This window comes from Neolamprologus multifasciatus, chromosome 7 (assembly GCF_963576455.1).
Source record: "Neolamprologus multifasciatus chromosome 7, fNeoMul1.2, whole genome shotgun sequence".
Classification (NCBI taxonomy): domain Eukaryota; kingdom Metazoa; phylum Chordata; class Actinopteri; order Cichliformes; family Cichlidae; genus Neolamprologus; species Neolamprologus multifasciatus.
Genome location: NC_140445.1, coordinates 23,570,346 through 23,593,442, shown reverse-complemented (window position 1 = coordinate 23,593,442; position 23,097 = coordinate 23,570,346). Strand labels below are relative to the sequence as shown.

The window sequence follows — 23,097 nt, the reverse complement described above, 5'->3', positions numbered from 1 at the left end:
AACCCGTGACGGTCATGAGGGTTTTTTGCCCCTCTCTGCTCTCCAGCACACTGAGTTAAGATATTTGAGGAGTGAAGAAACACAGCGCTCCGTGGACCCAATCTTTCTGAGAAGACAAGCCGACCAGAAGAGCTGCTTTCTGAATCCTTTCTCTCAAACCTGGTAAGGTAGCTGGTTTTTCTCTTTGTCTTACTTTTCTATAAAAAGAGGGCTTGTTAAAGGCATGTGGGGCATTGTGCTTTTATGAAAGGCTCAATTTGACATGACATTAATGTGAATTAAGGAAATGCTAATTAGGGTCTTCTTGATAAGGTTCATTTCACTGCACAGATGTAGGATACTCAAAGACAACCTTAGTAGCAGTCGATTTCCATTGTATCTACATAATATATATGTGATTTGTATTGATGTGCATTTAAAGTCTGTAAGATAGCATCAGTCAACACAAAGACAGAGAGAATAGACAGAAGAGATGCAGCCAAGTCTGGTGTATACACTGGACAGAGACGCAGAGTGGAAAAAGCAAGTGATCCAAAGCTTGGAACCCCTACACAGTTACACTTTTGTGTTATTTTAAAAGTTTTAATAATTGTATCAAGACATACTGGCTTTACATTACAGGCTATTAAAGAGTGAGGACTATGTGAACTTAATTTTACCTTATCAAGATTAGGTACAATATAACATTTTCACTTAAAAAATTTGCATTGTGGGTAGATAATAATGATTTCACAGTGCAGAGCTAAGCTTTATGGCATTTAATTGTGTCCAGACTATTTGTTTGGCAGTTTATGGACCTCCCTCTGGGGTAATATCAAAGCAGCACCTCACATCATAGCCCAGTTTCAATTATTATATGGCTATATAGGCTACAATGGGTTTAAATAGTCAGTCACGTGAGCACATTGTCTATTTGTTCCTTATAAAATTATATGGGGGGGGGGGGGGGGGGGGGGGGGGCATTACTATGTGAGCGTGAGCGTATTGTCTATTTGTTCCTTATAAAATGATCCCTTGTTAACTTTCAGCTTGATGTTGTGTAATCGTACACACGGCATGCCTCGTGGGGACTTCAACGTTTATTTTGCCAGCAGCAGGCGAGGAAACGTCAGAGCTGAGGAGTATGTGTCTATTGTTATCTTAAAATCATTGCTATTAAGCTACTGCCGTGCCCAAATTTGTATTGTTGTGAACACTTTAAAACCCATGTGCAAAGTAAAGTTTTTCTCAATTTGAATTGTGTTGTGGACCACAGGGCAGTGGGCATAGCTCTGCTGGTTGTCATCCTTGCAGCACTTCTCATCCTGGGCTGCTGGTACTTCAAGAAAAGGAGTGGCTACAAACTTATCAGAGTGAGACCATCACACTTTATTTATGTTAGTGATTTATGTTATTTTGATTTGTTGTTGGTGAACATCTGTAAAATGTCAAAATGAAAATTCAGTTCACCCTATTTCAAAGAGCATCATGTGTTCAGTTTGTACCCATCTTTTCCCAGCTTGTATCACTATGTTCTCATTTTGTTTCATCACAAACCCTCGTACACCTTTCTGTAACTTGCAGAGCCCCAGATCGGGATCATCAGGTTATACAGGAAGCCAGTACTCGGAGGCAGGATCTCCAGCAGAAAACAAGATGGCTCTTACTGATTTTGGCAGCTTCCGATCTGTGGTGAGACAATTACTTCAGGAATAATAGCCACATATACAGGATATAGTAATGCCGCCCCCCCCCCAAAAAAAAAAAAAAAAAATCACCTATCAGTAGGTATTTCATTTCAATTTTGTGTAACCTGATATTCCACACAGAGCCTCAGAGCTCTGAAACATGATGTAGAGCACGTGAAATCAAAAGCTGTGGATGCCTGAAGCAAGGATTATGTCACCAGACTGGAGGGAGGTATAAAAATGTTTAATTCCCAGAGGAGATGTGTATATGGTGGAAAAGTGAAAGGAGGATCAGAGCAGCAGTCTTTCAAATATCATGCGGAATCCCGTGTGTGAAAAATTGACATTTTGCATTTGTTGTAATTACACGTCCCTAGGGAAATAAAATTTGGCTTCACTTTTCAACGCTGCATAAACATATTATTCACATATAACTGAACTGTAGCTTTCATTTTTGTTGTTGTTCCACTTCTCTACAGGTTCCTAATGCACCTCCAGCCTATGAGAAGATTTCCTCTGGGCCATTGCCACCTCCGTATTCCCCCTGAAGCACTGCGGCTGAAGATGGAAGAGGCAAAGAAAGACAATGAAGAAGGAACTTCAAGCTCACCTTGCTGTTTGAAAATATATAATCTTATGTCCCTAGCAATATAGCACATTGTAGCCAAATATAGGTGAAACTACTGTATCTCTCACTTTGTAAAATTAAAAACTACACAAATGAACACAGCTTTAATACTATAGCTTGTTTCAATAAACAGTAAAACACTATTATTGCACATTTCTGAGGATAAGAAAGCAGACACGCTTGTTTGGGACAGTTGCATTGTTTATTTCCATGCAGTATCGTCCAGAATTGTTCCATGAAAATGTACCTAGTAATTTTTTTTTATTTTTTAGGGGGTGAAAAATCTATATGGTAAAAATAAATAAATGTGACTTTAAAACATTTATATGGGCTCAAATATGTAGTACAAATTTCTCTAGTAGTTTATTTCTAAAAAGTAAAATGCAGCTTTCAAATAGTTACTAGTTGAAAATAAGGACATGACAGACTGGATGCTGATGGATTTTCCTTTCTTTTCTTTCCAAACTTACAGACAAAAGTAGAGCAAGTTGTAATGATAAATCATAAACAATACTGGACTGAAATGCTAAACTGCTAAAGCTCAACTTGAAATCTATTTCATCTACCTTCCTGTTGTATCAATTGGTTATAACACTTGTAATTACTCAAGGAAGGGTCTACACATTTGAAATCAGGGCAACCTTAGTAGTGTCCCCCTCCAGAAACTCTTCACAGTATACATTTTTCACCATGTCTGACTGAGCAGGTTTACATGTAAGACAATTAAATCAGAGGATAAAACCTAATGTAGCATAACTTTAAGTTAGGAGTCAAACTAAAGCTGAAAATGTAGTTCTTTAACCAGGATTAAAACAAGTAAAAATATATGAACCCTGCTAAAACTAAGCAGCTGAAAAGTGGTGTCTGAGCCTTCACACTCCACTTTAATTGGTTCACTTTGTGTCTGCCGTTGAAGGCTGTAAAGAGGAATCATGTGTTTGTAGTGCTCCAGTGGAACTGTTGGTACAAATCACCAGTGCATCCCGAGGTTCAGTCAACTCTGCTGAACTGACTGGCCGCTGAACAGTGCTCAAAACAGCCCCATCGGGACTAATGAGCATCTTGGAAGCTACACTTGTATGCAGACCCAGGGCTGAGGTCTGCACAGAGTGTTTCCCAAGTGTCTGATTGGTCAGTACAACAGGTGGATGGATGGTGGTGTTCGTTTTACTCGATGGGATTGTTTGACCTGGAGTGATTATTACAGTTGTGCTGGATGAAGATGTGGTCTCCACGGTTGCTGTTTCAAATGTGTTGACAGTGCTTCCAATGGGTGGAACAGTAGCAACAGGCAGTGCCTGCATCCTAGAGACTCCACTGATGATTGGTGGAACAGCCACAGTTGGCAAAACCTGTGTCCGTGTGCCAGCAGGCACCGTTTGCACGAGTGGGGTCTGTTTTTTGATTGATGTGTTGCTCAGCCCTGAATGCATTAAAACCTGTGGTTGAGCGGTGGTCGGTGCTGCAAATCGGACAGCTGTCTGCTGAGGCTGTATGCCTAGGTCAAGGGTTGTCACTGCAATCACATGCTGGGCAGGAAGAGAACCATGCAAAGCTGGTGTGTCTGCTATTACTGGTGCTACTGGCGAAGAGAGGGGTGCAGGAACTGGTATAACAGGGCTGGGTAGGGTAACAGCTGATGGCCCGGGTACTACAGGCAATGACAGAGGTCCCGACAATCTGGCCAAGGGGGGTGCTACTACAGGTGAAATGGTTGATAAACATTTTGCTTGTGTAGTGGCAGCTAGTCTGACTGTGCCCTGTGCTGATCCAAGACAAGGGGCACTTGTTAACACTGGTACAGTTGGTACACTGTCTAACCTTGCTGTAGGGGAGACCAGAGTGGATGTACCTACTGGAGGTAACGCAAAGTTACTCACGTGTGCAGTTGGCAACCTAGGAAGTGCTGATACTACATTTGTTTTACTGGGTAACAAATTTGAGCCCAGGCCAGGTGTTCCTGTTAGTTTTAATGACAAGACATTAGGAGTGGTTGCCAGCAACGGTGGAACGACAGCAGGAGTGCTTGCCACAAAGGGAGAACTTACAGCTGGGACACCAGGTAGCCTGGCTGGGGGTTGGGGTAAAACTGGCGCCCTGGGGGCTACCATGGCATGGCTTGCACCTTGAGAAGGTACTGATGGTCCAGTGCTTGTAGGACTGGCAGGAGGCACTTGTTGTGCAGGGCTAGAGATGATAAGGACGTGGCTGCCTGGAGCCAAACCCTGGGGAGGGACTACAAAGCGTGCATTGTTGAGGAGAATTTGTGTGCCAGCAGCAAGTGGCGTAGAGGTGTTAATGACTATTCTCTGCTGGATTGTACTGGTTGCAGAGGTGGTGAATGGGGTACAGGTGGTTGTTGCAGAGGAGAGAGGGAGTTGGGTTTTATTGCGAGCAAACTGAGATGAAGAGAAGGAGGAAGAGGAAGTGGTTTCTTCACCGATACTCCTCTGACAATCAAGAGTGAGTGTGGAAGTTCGGTCTGGCCTACTCTCCACAGTAGTAGCTGTCTGAACAGGAGTGGTGATGGACACTACGCTTCCTGGGATATTAACATCATTCTTTATCATGTTTCCCTTTGGCTGAGCAACAGCAGTGTTTATGGATGTATAACAGCCTGTTTGTGACATCAAGGAGGATGCCGGGATTCCCTGGAGGTGAGAGCTGGTGCTGACTGATCCATGAGAGACAAGCTGGGAAGAACAACTAGTGATGGCATTTAAACTTGTTGCTGGGACCAGTCCAGTGGTAGTGGTGAAGGTTGTTGGCCCACATTCATTTGAAACAGACCCTGGTGTGAACTTGGAAGCAGAATGTGACAGGGCACAAGTAGTCTGTCCAATAGTTGCTTTCCCTGGTAACTGGATTTGAACCCCTGGTGAAACATAAAGATGAGAAGAATATTTATTAAATTTGTGGTGGAAAAGGTTTCTTTGATTCCAGCAAATCAAGCACTACAGTGAAGTAGTCAACAATGCGAGTCCAACACATCAGTCTTTTTTCCAAGCCAAACCAACTGTGAACATGACATCATCATATAGCCATGCTGTCTCTCTCTCTCACACACACACACACACACACACACACACACACACACACACACACACACACACACACACACACACACACACACACACACACACACACACACACAGAGTAAGAAGGCAGCATGACCAAGACGTGTTGTCCTTAGTTGTTCTGCAAGATAATGCTTTCTAGAGAAGACAAGAGCAGCACACATTCCTGTAATCACTATCAAAATCACAGGTAAGTCATTTATCAAACCATCTTCTCTTCTTCTTTTGCCTGCATCCTTTTAAGGTTGCCATAACAAATTATCTGCTTCCCATTCTTTCAAATCAACCCTCTCCGTGCCCTTCTTCACTGCATACATGAACCTTCTCTCGGTCTTCCTTTTTTTCTCCTGTCCACATGGCAACTCAATCTTGAACATCCTTCGTCCAGTAAATCCACTATCCCTCCTTTGCACATGTCCAAACCATGACCTCAAGTTAACCTGTCTATCACCACTGCAACCAAGAAGGGGTTCAGAGCAGATCCCTGCTCACCAACTTCACTGCTTAAAAAGCTTCACCTGCTCTGCTACATTCGATTTACTTGTATGCCAACATTGGATAGTGTGGCATTTCTCCCACTATGAGATACATGTCATACACATAAACTTTACAAAGTTTTCAAAATTGAGCCAACACAAGACAAACAACAAATAATAATAATAATAATAATAATAACTAGAAAGTGCATTTTCTGAAGAAACTGCAGTGTGAATGCTTGAATCTGAATGTATGCACTGAAATGAATTAATTGCTGAATTTTAAATTAAAAAGTTTGAATGAAATAAAAAACAAAACAAAAAACAGAATTTAACCTGAAAACAAAAGTGCAGAACTTATAATAGCTGACGTTTACACAGAAAAAGTTGGAAAATAGCTGAAAATGTTTTAAATGTAAATTAGAAAAACCTAAGTAATGAGAAAAAAAAATTAGAGTCAGAAAACATCTGAATGAATATTAAAAGTTCATACTCTTTGAATCATTGAATGACTAAAATGTGATCCCTCCAATTGGATCCACACAGTTTAAAATTTTTAAATGTTTGAGCTTTGAAAGACACAGTGTTGGAAAGAGAACAACGATGGCGACATTTTGAGGGTAAAATGATGGCTGTAGAGCAAACACTGTGGACACAGCAGCAGTTGAAAGAGAAGTGTTTAAGATGAATCTTGGCAGAGTGGCAGGCAGAGCTCGTTAGGCAGGCAGGTGTGACACGCACACAGACATGCGCCTCACTTTTGCTGCTTAAAATGAACAGAAAAGTCAGCCCGAAACAAATCGTTCCCAAATGAAAAGTACAGGTCGTATTGACAAAATTCTTTCACCGTGAGCGGCAGCAATGTCTGGTCTACTGAATTCTCAGTTTTCATGCCTGTGGAGTTTATTATATGGATGTGGTGACAGTGGAAAGACACCATGCTCTTCTGATTTTCAAATTAAACTTCTGAGGCATTTTAACATTAGAGTCTATGGAAGAGTTGGAGGGAGGAGGCTGTGCATTGGTGACATTTATGAAAGAACCATAACACCTATTACTATAATAAACACATTGGATGAAAGAGGACAGCGATGGCTACATTTTGAGGGTAAAATCATACCTGTAGAGCAAACGCTGTGGACACAGCAGCAGTTTAAAGAGAAGATTTCAAGATTAATTTTTTTGCTCCTCTCACTCTAGCAGTTGAGCTGTCTCACTCTAGCCCCAACATTCCGTCCCATACACACCCATTATAAACTCTGAAACGGCTGAAAAAACATCATGAAACTTAAACTGGAACTGAAGAAAAAGTATAATGGATATTGAAAAGATAAATACAAGTTGAATAGTTGAATGTCTTGTCTTCGTTTTAAAGTTTGAATGGTTGCTCTATGTCAATGTATGTGGAAGTAGTAAGAGTTTAAAAATGAGTAAGTTGAATGAGGATTTGAAGGGTCTCCCCATTGAAATACATGGGAAATTTTTGTTGAAAAAAGTTGAATAATTTTAAAAATATAAATGTTATAAATGAGAAAAATACAAGCAGTCATGTCCAAAAGAAGAGGAATCTAACGGTGTTTGAATGGTTTTTCTAAGTTGAACGGTTTTGAAGGAGATAGAGTACAAAAAACGTACGGAATATATAAAATAGAATAAAGATGTAGAAGAACAATACTGTGAATGCTTTTACAAGCATTCACACTAATAATAAAAAACAAAAACTCACCTTGGGGCAGGGTGATGTTTTTGCCCTTGGACAATGGCTCCAAGCTGATACTTCTAGCAGGTTTTCCTGGTCTTAATCCCACCTTCAGAGTCTGACTTGATAATGAAGTGGTTGCTCCCTGTCTACTCGCACACGTTGCCATCGCCGGTGCTGAAAGGCTTCCAATGACGGTGGCTGATGATGTCAATGCGGGCTGAGTGACAAACATGAGTCTTGAACTAGGAACTGGCTTCGGGGAGGAGGGTGTCCCTTTGGATGCAGCCACATTTGAGGGTGAGGACGAAGAAGGAGTAACCAGGATAAATTTGGTAACTTGGGATCCTTCATCTGTAGTGGTGCGTTTCATACCAGTCTTGCTGGTGGCTGCTTGGGAAAACCCTGAGCCACTTTGTAGTGGCACGGCAACACTGCTATTAGCTACTGAAGCTTGAAAATGAGAACCAGCAGCAGGTGTGTGGACTGGCTGAGAAATGTTTGTCACAACTGTAGAACCAGTTGAGGTACTGAGGCCCTGACTTACAGCAACAGCACTGGCTGTAGTTTGACTTTTTGGGCATGTTATACCACTACCAGTGGTTGCAGTGAGCATGGTATTTTTGAGAGAGGAAGGGGTTTTTAACACAGGATGAATCTGCTGCTGGGGTTGGGCCATTGTCATTGCTTGGACAACAGAAGGTGCGGTCTGAGTGGGAGCAGAAGTAGACTGTGTGGCCTTGGACAGAAGGAAGGCTTTAAACTGAGGCGAGATAGTGATGACTGGACTGGTATGTACAGAGCCAAGTGTGTTCTGGTCCAAGGATGTCTGGACCTTGACAATGCCCGTGTTGCCACATCTAGTTGTTACCAGGATTGACTGTGAGTCACGGATGCACACAGTCTTCAGCTCCTGTTTCAGGTCTGTAGGTTTCTCAGGCTCAGTACAAACTGCATTTGAAACTGCTGTGATGGAGGTTGTGTTTGGTGTGGTATCTTGTGAAGCACTAGCTTGGACACTGCATAACTGTGCCTCTTTAGATCCTGCTCTGTTTAGAGCCCCGTGTTGAAGACGAGGTGAAACCGAAGGAGAAGGGGTCTTCACTGTCCTGGCATCTTTTAGGGGCGCCACTTGTTGAACAGGAATTCTGTTTTCAGGAATCCTGAACCCAGGCACATCGGTAGACATACAAAAAGAGCTGGCCACTTTGGAAACTATTGGCTGAAAGCCTTTAGTCTGTTGTTGAGCTAAAGAGCAAGACTTTGCTTCAGTTTTATGAATGAGAAGGTTAGAAGGCAGAATCACTACTTGCTGGACAGTCTTTTCTCCAGTGTCTTGGCCCAGGACGGGCTGAACTGAGATCTTTATTGGGCTATTGTTGTCTTTCCTTACAAGGTGACCCAGTCCCTCAGGCACCTTGTACACCACTTGGACTGGATTAAGTGCAGTCTGTGTTGGTTTGCCTTGCGGAGATTTAGGAAGAACTGCTGCCACAGTGGCCACTTTTGACTGCTCAGGGGCTTTTGTCTGCTGTGGTCCTCGTACCTGAATCTGTTGGGAACTGGATGGAGAACTTTGTGCTTTTGAAAGTTTGGTGTTAGCTACTGCAGTTGTAGGCAGGGAGACCAAAGACCTCTTGCTCGGTTCATCTTCACTGTTAACGCCTGGGCAATCAGCAGGTCGATTCATTAAGGTCACTTTGTTTCCCACACTCTTAGCCAGCAGGGTGGGGATGGGCGTGTAGCCCTTAGGTAGTCCAATGGTTGGGTTAAGGATGGGGGATCTGGGAGGCGCTGAAGCATGGGCTGTTACCCTTTCTGCCCATGCTGAATCCCTGGATTTATTTGCTGGGTTCAGGTCAGATCTCGACTGTGACCTGGAGTCGGCATAAGCAATTATGCTGCTTACAGTCTGATCTTTTTGCCGCAGACAAATTCCTTTCTCTGCACTGGCTTGAGGGTGTTTTAGGTGGTTTGGAGGTACACATGTCACCGTGTTTTCTCCAGTAGACTCAGCCTTAATGTCTCTAGTGCTTGCTGAGAAGAAAATAGAAAAGTCTATTAGAGATGTATTGATTTATAAGTGTCTGTGAAGGTTCTCAGTCATCCAGGTCATCGTAGTCAAAGGAGCTTGCAAAGAAAAGCGTCTGGACTTCTTTAAGTTACTTGAAGACGTTTCACCTCTCATCCGAGAAGCTTCTTCAGTTCTAAGGTCAAATGGTGGAGAGTCCCAGATATAAACCTAGTGGGAGTGTCCCCCCACAGAGGGACAAAAGGACCCCCTGATGATCCTCTAATCGCCTGAGCCAAGGTGTGGAACTGGGTGTGGGTCCCAATCAGCCAGAGTTTCAGGTGAGTTCATTGTGAAACCTGGCCCCACCTTATCATGCGAATTCCTGAGGTCAGATGGCCCAGGGTGTGAGTGGGCGTTAAGGCGTCTGGGAAGGGATCTCAAAACTGGATTATAGATGGCAGAGAGTTGGTGTCGTAAACCACCGCCTCTGTTCAAAGATGGCCGCTCACAGTGGACATAGATGGCTTCTTTCACTCCTCTTTCAAACCATCTGTCCTCTCTGTCCAAAATGTGAACATTGGCATCCTCGAAAGAGTGTCCTTTATCCTTAAGATGCAGATGGACAGCTGAATCTTGTCCTGTGGAGGTGGCTCTTCTGTGTTGTGCCATGCGCTTGTGAAGTGGCTGTTTGGTCTCTCCAATGTAGAGGTCTGGGCATTCCTCGCTGCACTGTATGGCATACACCACATTGTTAAGTCTGTGTTTTGGCGTTTTGTCTTTCGGGTGAACCAGTTTTTGTCTGAGTGTGTTGCTGGGTCTGAAGTACACCGGGATGTCATGCTTGGAGAAAACCCTCCTGAGTTTCTCTGATACACCGGCTACATAGGGGATAACAATGTTGTTGCGTCTGTCCTTCTTATCCTCCCTCGCTGGTGTCTGATCTTCTTTTCTGTGCCTCTTTGCTGACTTTAAGAATGCCCATTTAGGATAGCCGCACGTTTTGAGTGCTTCCTTTACATGTTTGTGTTCCTTCTTTTTTCCCTTCAGGCTTAGAGGGAACATGTTCTGCCCGGTGGTGTAGGGTCCTAATTACTCCAAGTTTGTGTTCCAGAGGGTGATGGGAGTCAAACAGGAGGTACTGGTCCGTGTGTGTGGGCTTCCGGTAAACTTCGATGTTGAGGTTGCCATTCTCTTCAATGTGCACAGCACAGTCCAGGAAAGGCAAACAGTCGTCCTTTGTGTCTTCCCTGGTGAACTTGATGTTTTTATCCACAGCGTTGATGTGCGCAGTGAAGGATTCCACTTCTTGTGTCTTGATTTTGACCCAGGTGTCGTCTACATATCTGTACCAGTGGCTGGGTACTCTTCCTTTGAAAGAGCCAAGAGCCTTCCTTTCCACTTCCTCCATGTAAAGGTTGGCTACAATAGGTGACACGGGGGAGCCCATGGCACAGCCATGTTTTTGTCTGTAATAGCCTTCGTTGTATTTGAAATATGTGGTGGTGAGGCAGAGGTCTAACAGTGTGCAAATCTGATCGGGTGTGAAGTTGGTCCTGTCCTCCAAAGAGCTGTCTTCTTGTAGTCGTTTTCTGACAGTCTCCACTGCCTCCGTGGTGGGTATGCAAGTGAAGAGAGAGACTACATCAAAGGACACTATTGTTTCATCTGGATCCAGGGTAAGTTTCTGGACCTTGTCAGTGAAGTCGGTGGAGTTCTTGATGTGGTGTGGGGTGTTCCCCACGAGAGGAGCAAGGATGGTAGCAAGGTGTTTTGCAATGTTATAAGTGGCTGAGTTTATGCTACTCACTATGGGTCTGAGTGGGACAGCTTCCTTGTGGATTTTTGGAAGTCCGTAAATGCAGGGTATGGCATCCCCTGGGTAAAGGCGGTGATAAGTAAGGCGGTCAATGATTTTGTCCTTTTCCAAGTCTTGAAGGCAAGCTATAACTTTCTTTTTGTAGCTGCTTGTGGGGTCTCGCTTTAAGGCTTCGTAGGTATTGTTGTCACTGAGGAGAGTAGTGATCTTTGTATGGTAATCTGTAGTGTTTAGGACCACGGTGCATCTTCCCTTATCCGCTGGTAAAACAGTGATGTTGTGGTCTTTGCTCAGGGAAGCGACAGCCTTCTTTTCCTGTATTGTGAGGTTGGACGGAGGGACTTTGGCACTGGAGAGGGTGGCTGAGACTTTCATCCTGATTTGCTCTGCTTCTGTCTGTGATAATTTATTAATCCAAATGGCAGATTCTGTGGCTGTGATGAGGTCCACTATGGGCAACTGTTGTGGAGAAATGGCAAAATTGAGACCTTTGGCTAATACTCTCTTTTCAGGTTCAGTGAGATTCCTGTCTGAAAAGTTCTTAACCCATTTCTCCTGACTGTCTTCAGGTGTGTTTTCTTCTATGGGTTGTGTAGGTTCAGATTCAGAATGAGGAGTGTGTGTTTTTGAAAGCAAGGTGTGAAATTTCCTGCGTTGTCTTTCTTTTCCTTTCGAGTGTTGGGCCCGCTGAGCCTTGTCCACAAACTTGTAAACCTCTTCTAAGATTGGAGAGGGTAGAAGTGTTTCCAGTTCCTGCAGAGTCTGGCTGATCTTGATCTGGAGGGCATCTATAGTGAAATGGACCTGTCTTATCCTTTCACTTAAAAGGTGATTTTGCGCTCTCTGTAGAATCAAGTCTGCTCTGTATCCCCTGACAGTGGATCCAAGGCGCAGGCTCTTGGGAACAACTCTGGTTTGTCTGCATCTTAGGTTGAAACGGAGATGGTTCCTATAATCCGCTAGTTTCCTTGATTCCCTTTCATACTCCCGCACCAGTTGAAGGGTGTTCCTCCCAAAATGTACGGTAATATGTCTGTGAAGGTTCTCAGTCATCCAGGTCATCGTAGTCAAAGGAGCTTGCAAAGAAAAGCGTCTGGACTTCTTTAAGTTACTTGAAGACTTGAAGACAAAAACATGGCTGTGCCATGGGCTCCCCCGTGTCACCTATTGTAGCCAACCTTTACATGGAGGAAGTGGAAAGGAAGGCTCTTGGCTCTTTCAAAGGAAGAGTACCCAGCCACTGGTACAGATATGTAGACGACACCTGGGTCAAAATCAAGACACAAGAAGTGGAATCCTTCACTGCGCACATCAACGCTGTGGATAAAAACATCAAGTTCACCAGGGAAGACACAAAGGACGACTGTTTGCCTTTCCTGGACTGCGCTGTGCACATTGAAGAGAATGGCAACCTCAACATCGAAGTTTACCGGAAGCCCACACACACGGACCAGTACCTCCTGTTTGACTCCCATCACCCTCTGGAACACAAACTTGGAGTAATTAGGACCCTACACCACCGGGCAGAACATGTTCCCTCTAAGCCTGAAGGGAAAAAGAAGGAACACAAACATGTAAAGGAAGCACTCAAAACGTGCGGCTATCCTAAATGGGCATTCTTAAAGTCAGCAAAGAGGCACAGAAAAGAAGATCAGACACCAGCGAGGGAGGATAAGAAGGACAGACGCAACAACATTGTCATCCCCTATGTAGCCGGTGTATCAGAGAAACTCAGAAGGGTTTTCTCCAAGCATGACATCCCGGTGTACTTCAGACCCAGCAACACACTCAGACAAAAACTGGTTCACCCGAAAGACAAAACGCCAAAACACAGACTTAACAATGTGGTGTATGCCATACAGTGCAGCGAGGAATGCCCAGACCTCTACATTGGAGAGACCAAACAGCCACTTCACAAGCGCATGGCACAACACAGAAGAGCCACCTCCACAGGACAAGATTCAGCTGTCCATCTGCATCTTAAGGATAAAGGACACTCTTTCGAGGATGCCAATGTTCACATTTTGGACAGAGAGGACAGATGGTTTGAAAGAGGAGTGAAAGAAGCCATCTATGTCCACTGTGAGCGGCCATCTTTGAACAGAGGCGGTGGTTTACGACACCAACTCTCTGCCATCTATAATCCAGTTTTGAGATCCCTTCCCAGACGCCTTAACGCCCACTCACACCCTGGGCCATCTGACCTCAGGAATTCGCATGATAAGGTGGGGCCAGGTTTCACAATGAACTCACCAGAAACTCTGGCTGATTGGGACCCACACCCAGTTCCACACCTTGGCTCAGGCGATTAGAGGATCATCAGGGGGTCCTTTTGTCCCTCTGTGGGGGGACACTCCCACTAGGTTTATATCTGGGACTCTCCACCATTTGACCTTAGAACTGAAGAAGCTTCTCGGATGAGAGGTGAAACGTCTTCAAGTAACTTAAAGAAGTCCAGACGCTTTTCTTTGCAAGCTCCTTTGATTGATTTATAAGCTTTACTATTGCCTATGAAGGTTCAATAGGCAGTGACATTCATCTAGTACAGTCAAATAAGCTAAGAACAGCGTAAACTGACTGCACTACTGCCTACAGAATGAGGAAAATCTTACATTTCAGTAAACAAAACAACAACGTTAGATTCAAGCGTAATTACCTCCACTCCAGAGACCTCTGGGAACTCTGTTTTCCATGTCTTCCTCTTCTGATCTCCCATAATGATCTGACAGTGAAGGAACCTCCTTCCCTAAATCCCTTTCTTCATCCTCAGATGATGATGATGATGATAAATTGCTCTCTTCTCGCTCAAAGTTACTGTACTCTGGGTGCTTCTTGAAATCATCAAATTCCTTCTTCAAACGGAGCCTGACAATAGAAAAACAATGAAAAAAAATCAAGACTTCAGTAATGATGCTATATTACAATGAGCTGTTTAAATAAAGTTGTCATCATTATACTTTGTTCTGGACAGATGACCACCAAATGAGCAAACATACCATTAAGACCAGCAATACAACTTAAACAGAAGACAACACCAACAAAACTCAATTATGGTAAACCTTAAATTCAATTAGAATGTTTTTGAATAAACACTCACTGGCCAATTTATTAATTACAGTAGGTTAACTGCTTGTTATCATAAATAGCTAACAAGCCTATCACATGCTGGCAACTCAAAGCATTTAGGCACGTAGACAGAGACAAGATGACCTGTTGAAGTTCAAAAGGAACATCAGCATAAAGATAAGTCAGGTAAGATTTTTTTAGCACAACCCTCTCTAGGGCTTACAAAGAACGGACTAAAAAAGAAAAAGAGAAAGAGAAAACATCCAGTGAGCAGCAGCTTTCTGATTAATAATGCCTTGTTAATACCAGAAGTCAGAAAACAATTGCCAGATTACTTCAAGATGATAGAAAGGCAACAAATGGCCATGCCTTACAGCCAAAGTATGGAAAAAAAGCATATCTGGCTGTAGGGTTTTGCGATATGATGAAATATATCGGACGTCGAAATTAAAACATCTATCGTTTCATATTATACCCTACTGTTTGTTTCATGGTGTCGCAAAATACACTGTTTACAGCAATATTTTTTCATCATTTGGATGGTCACCGTGTGGATGCAGGCACAGAGAATACCAGCATGGCCAGTCAAGAGGGGGCAGAACCAGGCACCTCCAAACAGAAGGACCTCTGTAGCATGGACATGGTTTGGTTATGAAAAGTCTGACACGGACCAGAAAACTGTACTATTCAAATTATGTCACAAACTGGTCCCCACCACAGACACAAACACGACAAACCTCTTCTACCACCTACGCAAGAATCATGTAAAAGAGTACGGAGAGAGTTTACGGATGAGAAGCCTACAAATGATACAGGCTCACCAAAATCGACAATAGGTGATTGGAAAAACATTGCCTGATCTGACAATTATTGATTTCTGCTACAAAATATATTATTTCGTATATTATTTTCCTGACACACTTTGAGCCCCTCAGTATCAGTTGAGCATCATTTTAACACCACAGCCCATCTGAATATTATTGCAAACCATCCTTGTATGACCACAGTGATGGTGATGGTTGACAGCTGCTTTCAGAAGAATAACACACCAACTACAGAATTCAAATGATCTAAAACTGGTTTCCTGAACATGACAGTGAGTTCTCTCTGTACTCAAATGCTTCCACAGTCACCAGATCTCAATCCAACAGAGCACCTGTGGGATGTGGCGGAAAGCGAGATTCACACCATGGACGTGCAACCGACAAGTGTGCAGCAACCGTGTGATGCTATTTTGTCAAAACGCCCAAAATCTCTGAGCAATGTTTATAGCACCTTGTTGCCTTGTTGAAGCTGTGCGATGAAGAATTAAGGAAGCTCTAAAGACAAAAGGGGGTCAAACCTACCTACTGTTGTACCTAATAAAATGTCCAGTGAGCTTGCAAAATTATGAATGAAGAATAAATCCAATTATTGTGTAAGCATCAAACCTGTTCCTTTGGTGTGCTTTGACAAGCTTGGGTTCCCAGGGTGAGAGCTCATTCAGTAGTCTGATTAGTGTGCTATGGAGGTCTTTCACTGCTTCTCTCCTATAGTACCACCGACCCTGCGAGTTCAAACATGTAAAGGAAAACTTAAGTGAGTGGGCAACACTGAAATGTGAGGAAATAAACTTTTTTCCCTCTGCTTAATAAAAATGACTGTGACCTACCAATCTCTTTTTAGTGCTCTCCAGGTCATCAAGCTCATCTTCAGTCTTACCGATCAGCTCGCGTAATTCCTCGAGACTGGTGCAGACCAACTATACAAGAGGAAAAAAGGGCACAGAAAACTGTCAAGGACTAAATCAGGTTTAAAATTAAAATAGGAAAAAAACAGACTAACAAAGGAACAAGATTAGAGTGTACAGTGAATCTGACTACCTTGAATGAGGGCTCAGCTGAAAGTTCCTCTTTGATTTTCTTTGAACATTCAGGTTTTTTACCTGTCAGAAATAATTAATACACAAATGATTTTGATGTAATACTGACGGAAGCCACAGGAGCAACATCATTACCAATCATTTTTCCCCTCACCTGTTTTATGTTTCTTTTTCTTGTCTTTTCTCTTGAATGTTGTGCCAACTTTCCGCAGTGTAGACTTGGCAGCCTCAGCTGGGGACAGCCTCATCCTGTCCACATGCTGTAGCTGCTTGTGCTCTCCTTTTGCCCTCAGCAGCTGTTCCCTCCCTCGCTTTTTCTTCCGCTTTTTTTTTTTAGTCCATATTTTGTCATTCACCCTCTCTTCAGTCGAGTTTTGAGTGCTCTCAGAAGACAGCTGTGCAGCCAGCTCTGATGGACCACAACAGAAGCCACACTCCTCAGATTTAACACTGCTACTTTTCTTTTTACAACATTCAAAACACGAAGATCTTTGGTGTCCCTGAGTGGGACTTCCTCCCTCCATTTTGACTCCCAACGGTTTAGTTGGAGAGGCCAGATTCACAGATCGAGCGGGAGACCTGCCTGTGTAGCTGTGCTCCCCTACATTCAGACAAGGCTCTTGTGTTTCTGCTTTAATAGTGCGAACCGCACCCAGTGTGAAGCCCGGCTCCTGTTTTATTGTGATTCTCTTTGATTGTTGCTCCACATCTAAAGTCTCTTGCTTTAAATTAATTCTTACACTACCTCCTTCACTGGGACTGATGTGTGTGTGGCGCAGTGAGTTTGTGTGTATTTTTAAGTCCAGTTTAAAGTCTTCACAAGAGTCTCCATCAGAGGACGCTAATTCAGAAATCTGCTCCAGCGACCACAACTTTAACTTTTTTTGATCTTCTTCTTTCTCGTTTTCCTTTTTGAAAACACTAAATGTCTCTCTTTTCCGTTTTCCCAAATCACCAGTCTCTACAGTGACCATGGAGACTCCATAACACCCCCTATCACTTTTATTACCCTCATCCCGCATGTCATCTGACTCACCCTCCGTACCTGGCTTAAAATCAACTCTTTTCACCCACACCGAAGGAAATGGGAATGCTGGGGGTGTGCTGGGGCTCTGGCGATAGATCCTCAGGTCTGCGCCACAGAAATGTGGGAAATGTATATAGGTATTCTCCTTGCTGTCATAGCCCAAGATAGACTCCCTACATTCATGGATGGGCTGGGCGAGCACAGCATCCTGTACATCCTTCTGTGTTTCATACACATGATCACATAGCCCCTTCAGAAGCCATACTCGCTGATAGAAGGGCAACAAGTGGAAGGGTTTCTCTTCTAAGGGGCTAACCTCCCCTAGGGTGCTAAAAAACTGGTGGCAAAGTCCCAGCTGTTCAGCGCGACCTGGCTGATCACGGGAGGCACCAATGGTTCGATACCAGCCTAAGACACGCTGCCTTAGCTCTGACTCCCATCGCCTGTAAGGCAACGTAGGCCGGCGGTGCAGTGTGGCCCTCCTCTGTGGAGGCGAGAGCAGGGAAGACATTATTTTGGAGAGGAGCAGGCTGCAACGGGGCATCAGCAAACAACGTTCCAGCTCAAAAAATATGATCTCAGGGAGGTTGAGGGCAGTCTGAGCTAGGCAGAGAAAGTGTCCTATAGCAGGGAGTTCCCAGAGGGTCTCCACAGTGTGGGGAAAAGCCAGTGAAAGCAAGCTCTGCTCCCACTCTTCCACCTCCTTGGCTGACATTTCTTCGGCCTCTTTCTTCTCAAGCTCACGTTGCCTGCAAATGCAAAGGTATAGTTGTGGTTTTAAACTCTGCTTTACTTTTGCACTAAATCATCACAAAAATCAACACGCAACAGAGACTTTTAGTCTTTCCTTTCAGCAATTCATTCACCTCTTCTCCTCCTTGGCCCTCTGTTGCTCCTCTAGCCGCAAGGTCTGCACCATGATTGACTCGTGCCCACCGACAGTGATCGTAGCAAGGCTACGAGGTGTGGATCGCCGCCGCGTGGAGGTGCCCCCCGTGCCCCGTTCCTCCTCTGCCCCAAAACGTCCTTTAGAAGTAACTGCCAAAGTTGTTTTCTCTCGCAGCGTTCTAGTTTGACAAATGGAGAAGGAAAAAGGGAAAACAAAAAGCCGGGTACACCAAAATGAATAAAGTTACTTTATAAAACCAAACGAACATGGAGTATATTGACACTACTAATGCGATCAAACAGACAAACAATTATTTAAAATGGGATAACTGTAACATGCAAGTACATTTTGTTATTAATAAGCAAATAAATACTAAATAAGATGGTTGAGACATAATTTGCTGTCTCGTTACTTTATAAACATTACTTTTTTATTATTATTATTTATTTTATTTTAGTTTAGTTTAAAATAATATAAACATTACTATTATTATAAATTATTGACTGGAAACTTGTGAAACACCAACTTGTTGAGAATCCAAGTGACAGAAAACACCTTTGGTATGATCGTGATTGCAACTTTACAATACTTTGGACATTTCTCTCCGTAGCAATCTGTTCAAGAGTGTAGTTTCATTATCTTTACCTGGACAGCAGCGTCAGCTTCTGCTCCAGCATAATTTCCAGCTTTTGTGCCTGTTTGGAGATCCAGTGGTCCACACCATGGTAGCGATAACAGTTCTCCAACATCAGTCTGAAGTCCGCAACAAACTCTGTTATGGTCTCGTATTCTTGGCTGACAAACTTCTCCTCCATCCTCCGCAAGCACATCGACTGCCTGAGCTGTGACTGCACCCGACCCTTGACCCCTCCGATACCATGCTGGGCCTCCTGGTGGCCAATGGGATAGAGGAATGGGCTGGTGATCCCTTTGTGCTTATCCAAAAGAAAGCCAGTAAATATCCTATAAGCTTGCTGGACCTCATAGTTCATGTCCTCCTCGAAGGTATTGCTGTTGGTGGAAATGCAGACTTCAGGCAGTGAGAGGTCACTGTTGGAAAACTCTGACATACCATCATTGCTCAGAGCCAGGTGATCACCCTCTGCAGTGAGATCTCCACTGTCGCCAGGGCAGCATAACGCCACCACTGTATCAACGTCACAGGTGCCATTACTGAGCCCCTCTTCTGTAATAACCAAGCCGGTGTTTTCAGCGTTGCTGCGCGCCCATTTTTGACTTTGTGAAGACATGACGACGTCAGAGGCGAGCTGCTGAGGTGCGGAGTCTCGGTCAGTCACATCTGCTGTGATTTGCTCGGTCATGTCATCCTGATCCATAGCACTGACGCCTGAAGAGGGTGACAGGTGTCACCTATGGCGACTTCTTATTTTACAAATAACACTCAGTGATGAAAGACTAGACTTGGCCAAATATACAATGCATTTATACAGCCCCCAAAAACCGCAAAATCGGAAAACTGTAAATTAATTTGATGCCCAACATCGCTGAGCTAAGTTTGCTTTCATTTTAAGCGATGTCATGAACGGTGAACACATTATCAGAGACACATGATAAAACGCGGTGGTGTTTACCTCGTAGAATTAGCGGGGTGACTTACCTTACCCTAAATGCCCCATCTTTCAAAACTTTCCCTGCATCAATGTCTAGCTAACTCGAAGTTAGCTGTTCACACGCTAGCGCAAAATCAAGTCAGAATAACGGTAAGTAAACAAAAGTTTGCTCTGCCTGTTCTTCAACAAAAACTAAAGGGCACCCCCTTATCGCTCCTCGCATCCTGACCACGTGCAAAATAACAACAAAACAAAGTGACCACAGACAGAATTTGGTTGGTTCAACGACATACCTCGCCGTTTTCAGCTCGGCTCCTCAGACGCACCAGGGAGGGCAAGCTTAGCAGCCACGAAGGCTTGCTAGTTCTGCTAGCTTTGCTATTGTTTCCAGCCTAGGGCCTGCAATTGCTGCGTTTGCTCTCCATGGTGAAAATGTTGCAGCGGTTACATGTCCAGGTAAAAAAGTTCAGCGGGCGTATCATGTCGCCATCGCACGGAATGATGTCAGTGACAACTGGACGGCTAACGGAGCATTAGCCGATTGTTTCAAAACGCATAACAGTTCATTGTCACTAGCTACCCAGCTAACCAGCTAGGTTTTCAACTTGACAGCTACTTTATGGCGGGTAAAAATGTACACATTCACTTCAGAGACAAATATACACCGTGTGGCAGGTATACTATGAACGCTGAGCGCTTACAAAAGACTAGTAACTGACTCCTCTGGGTTGTTTGAAGACAACTGAAGTGTCCAGTTCGCTTCCACCCTGCGTGCCCTCGATGCAAATGTGCGCAGCTTGACGCAGCTAGCATGTTCCGTGTCACGCCGAACCGTTGTTTTGTTTTGTTTATTTCTTACGAGGGGGGAAAGGCGGGCACACACATACATTACACACACTCGATGCTGTATCATTGAGCTTTTTATAAGTATATCTCTTATCGTCATGGAAAATGCGAACGCGCTGAGACACTTATCATTAAACAAATTAATACACGTGTAAAAATCCACCAACTGATAAAGCCACAATGCGCAGAATGACACTGTTTAAAGTTCATTTACACTTAAGGGCTTAAGCGCCTTTAAATAAGTTAGATGAGATATAAAAGAATGTTCGTGTACGATGTAAAGTTCTGCAACGCACACGTCTCACGTTTGGCCGGTAGATGTCGCTAGAGATCAATGTACGGCAGATGAGCGTCACACGCCTGTGATTAGAGTGAAAATTTCCCTTCTTTTAATCTCTCAGGTCGTCCCTTAACCTCTTTATTAATTACCCCAAATCACATTATGGCTATACTTGTAATTAGAGTGTGATTTAGCACAACATGTAATACAACTCATACGTTTACATTAACAAAGCACGTGACATGGAGCCGCAGTAAAATGAGCAACTCTGACAACGAGGAGGTCTCCTGCTGGGACAACTGTTAATTAAGCAATTATGCCACCAGGGAACCGAGACTTCAGCGCAGCTAAAAGGTGGGTTTTCAGTCCAGTATGGGCCCTCATTTTGGCGCAAAATAATGGACGATTATGAGTTAAGACCCTTAAGAAATACATTAAGAAAATCCGACTAATATATAAATCACAAAATACGAAAATCTGTGTACTTTCTCCAGTAAATCGTAAAAGGGATATCCAGAAGGTTGGAAATACTGAAGATGGTCAAGAAATTGCTTCCATATGTCTGCAGCATAGCTGCGATACTATGACTGCATTTTAAGTGCCCCGCATGCTTTTGTAGAGCATAATGCATGTATTTGATCCCATGTGTCATTAAGTGAAAATATAAATGAAAAAAAAAAGAGCAATTGATTTCCTTGCTGGAGCAAGAGCAGAATCTTTCTCAAAGTGATGCAGCTGTAGGCCTTCTTGTGAGAAGGTGGAAGGTTTGACTAAAATTCAATACTGTGAAAAACTCTTGAGTCACCCCTTATTTCTTTATATTTTTAAGATGAAACTTAGAATAGGTGCCAAAGTTAACTGATACATATGCAAACATTAATGGAAATTCAGCATACAAGACAACAGCAGTTGATACAATTCTGAAGAGCTTGAAAGTCAGTATTTTCGTATGACCACCTTTGTTCTTCAGCACAGCAAGAAGCTTTCTTGTCATTTCTTTAAATATTCCTCAGGAATAGTTCTCTAGATTTTTTGAAGACATCTAAAACTCTGTTCTGTCAAGATGGTCCCACTGCTTCAATAATGTTAAAGTCTGGCATCTGGGGAGGCCAATCCATGACTGATACCGTACCACTGTTTGTTTTTCTATCCAAATATGCTTTTACTGCATTGCTAGTCTGTTTGAGATCATTGTTATGCTCTTGTCAGTCAGTCTTTCTAGACAATATTGCATTGTGGATCAAAATCTGATGGTACTTTTCTGGCTTAATAAATCCATATTAACAAGATCCCCCAAGACCACTGACTGAACTGTGGGCCCAAACACGATAGAACCTCTGCTGTGTTTTAGGTCTTTCCTAATATTGACAACAATTTAAACCACAAATGTCAAATTTGGATTCATCACTCCATGAAACCTGTTGCCACTGACTTTCAGTGCAGTTATTTTCTCCCTGTTTTCCTTATGTAAGAATCATTTCTTGACAGCCACCCTTCCACTGAAATAATTTCTGATGAAGCTTTGGCAAACATGGATCAATTGAAGAGCAAAATGTTTACTGTACTGCACAAAGTCTGTGCAGGCCAGTCAAGTTCTTCCAGAACTCGCTCATCTCTGTCTTTATGGACCTTGCTTTGTGTGCAACACGAAGAGGCCATCTTCAAACTGTTCTGTGTTTTGGCACAATGCAGAGAGACAAGTACCGCTCTCCTGGCAACTGCCAAACCCAGACTTTTCCATCGGCATGCCAGATGAAGAACCATGATTTGTCACCCCAGAACATACTGAACAAAAAGAACATACTGTTCTTGAGCCAATCTGAAGGCCATGTGAAGTTTGGAGATCTGACTCTGCAGAAAGTTGTTGACCTCTGTGCACTATATGCCTCAACATGCACTGACCCCACTCTGTGATTTTTCATGGCCTACCACTTCATGACCAGTGTTGGTCAAGTTACTTGAAAAAAGTAATCAGTAATTAATTACTGATTACTTCCCCAAAAAAGTAATCCCGTTACTTTACTGATTACTTATTTTCAAAAGTAATTAATTACTTAGTTACTTAGTTACTTAGTTACTTTTTAAAAACATGATTTACAACCTGAATAGGTGATAAAGCGATAGATCTTTCAGCCCAATTCTACTTTTTCTACATAATCCATCATACAAAATGTAATCAA

At 43.3% G+C, this 23,097-nt stretch overlaps 2 protein-coding genes across 4 annotated transcripts; one reads left to right on the top strand and one right to left on the bottom strand.

Annotated features, from left to right (window-relative positions):
- The first annotated feature begins 23 nt into the window (after positions 1-23).
- mlana (melan-A) lies at positions 24-2,620 on the top strand. Of its 2 annotated transcripts, none has more exons than XM_085166725.1 (5): positions 24-162; positions 1,029-1,121; positions 1,256-1,352; positions 1,564-1,671; positions 2,147-2,620. In XM_085166725.1, the coding sequence occupies exons 2-5, from the start codon at positions 1,033-1,035 to the stop codon at positions 2,213-2,215; spliced, it is 363 nt and encodes a 120-aa protein (XP_085022851.1). In that variant the 5' UTR covers positions 24-162; positions 1,029-1,032; the 3' UTR covers positions 2,216-2,620. The 2 variants fall into 2 exon arrangements, with proteins under 2 accessions (XP_085022851.1, XP_085022850.1); XM_085166724.1 differs by having other exon boundaries at positions 1,256-1,376.
- Positions 2,476-22,359, bottom strand: brd10 (bromodomain containing 10). 2 transcript variants are annotated; one of them, XM_085166719.1, is made up of 10 exons: positions 20,085-22,359; positions 18,866-19,568; positions 18,198-18,398; positions 16,459-18,080; positions 16,306-16,367; positions 16,095-16,184; positions 15,874-15,989; positions 14,034-14,242; positions 7,575-9,584; positions 2,476-5,170 (listed from the first exon to the last, which is right to left on the bottom strand). In XM_085166719.1, exons 2-10 carry the CDS (start codon positions 19,555-19,557, stop codon positions 3,189-3,191), a joined length of 6,984 nt encoding a protein of 2,327 aa, XP_085022845.1. In that variant the 5' UTR covers positions 19,558-19,568; positions 20,085-22,359; the 3' UTR covers positions 2,476-3,188. The 2 variants fall into 2 exon arrangements, with proteins under 2 accessions (XP_085022845.1, XP_085022846.1); XM_085166720.1 differs by having other exon boundaries at positions 18,866-22,359.
- Between the last annotated feature and the right edge of the window lie 738 nt (positions 22,360-23,097).

Bases quoted from the DNA above. Each gene is read 5' to 3' on its own strand.
- mlana (XM_085166724.1), top strand. From the start codon at position 1,033: ATGTTGTGTAATCGTACACACGGCATGCCTCGTGGGGACTTCAACGTT. The intron at 1,122-1,255 runs GTATGTGTCTAT...TGTGGACCACAG, and splicing joins GGAAACGTCAGAGCTGAGGA to GGCAGTGGGCATAGCTCTGC. The intron at 1,377-1,563 runs GTTAGTGATTTA...TGTAACTTGCAG, and splicing joins GACCATCACACTTTATTTAT to AGCCCCAGATCGGGATCATC.
- brd10 (XM_085166720.1), bottom strand. From the start codon at position 19,557: ATGGATCAGGATGACATGACCGAGCAAATCACAGCAGATGTGACTGAC. The intron at 18,399-18,865 runs GTAAAGATAATG...TTGTCAAACTAG, and splicing joins AAGCTGACGCTGCTGTCCAG to AACGCTGCGAGAGAAAACAA. The intron at 16,185-16,305 runs GTAGTCAGATTC...CCTCTTGTATAG, and splicing joins CAGCTGAGCCCTCATTCAAG to TTGGTCTGCACCAGTCTCGA.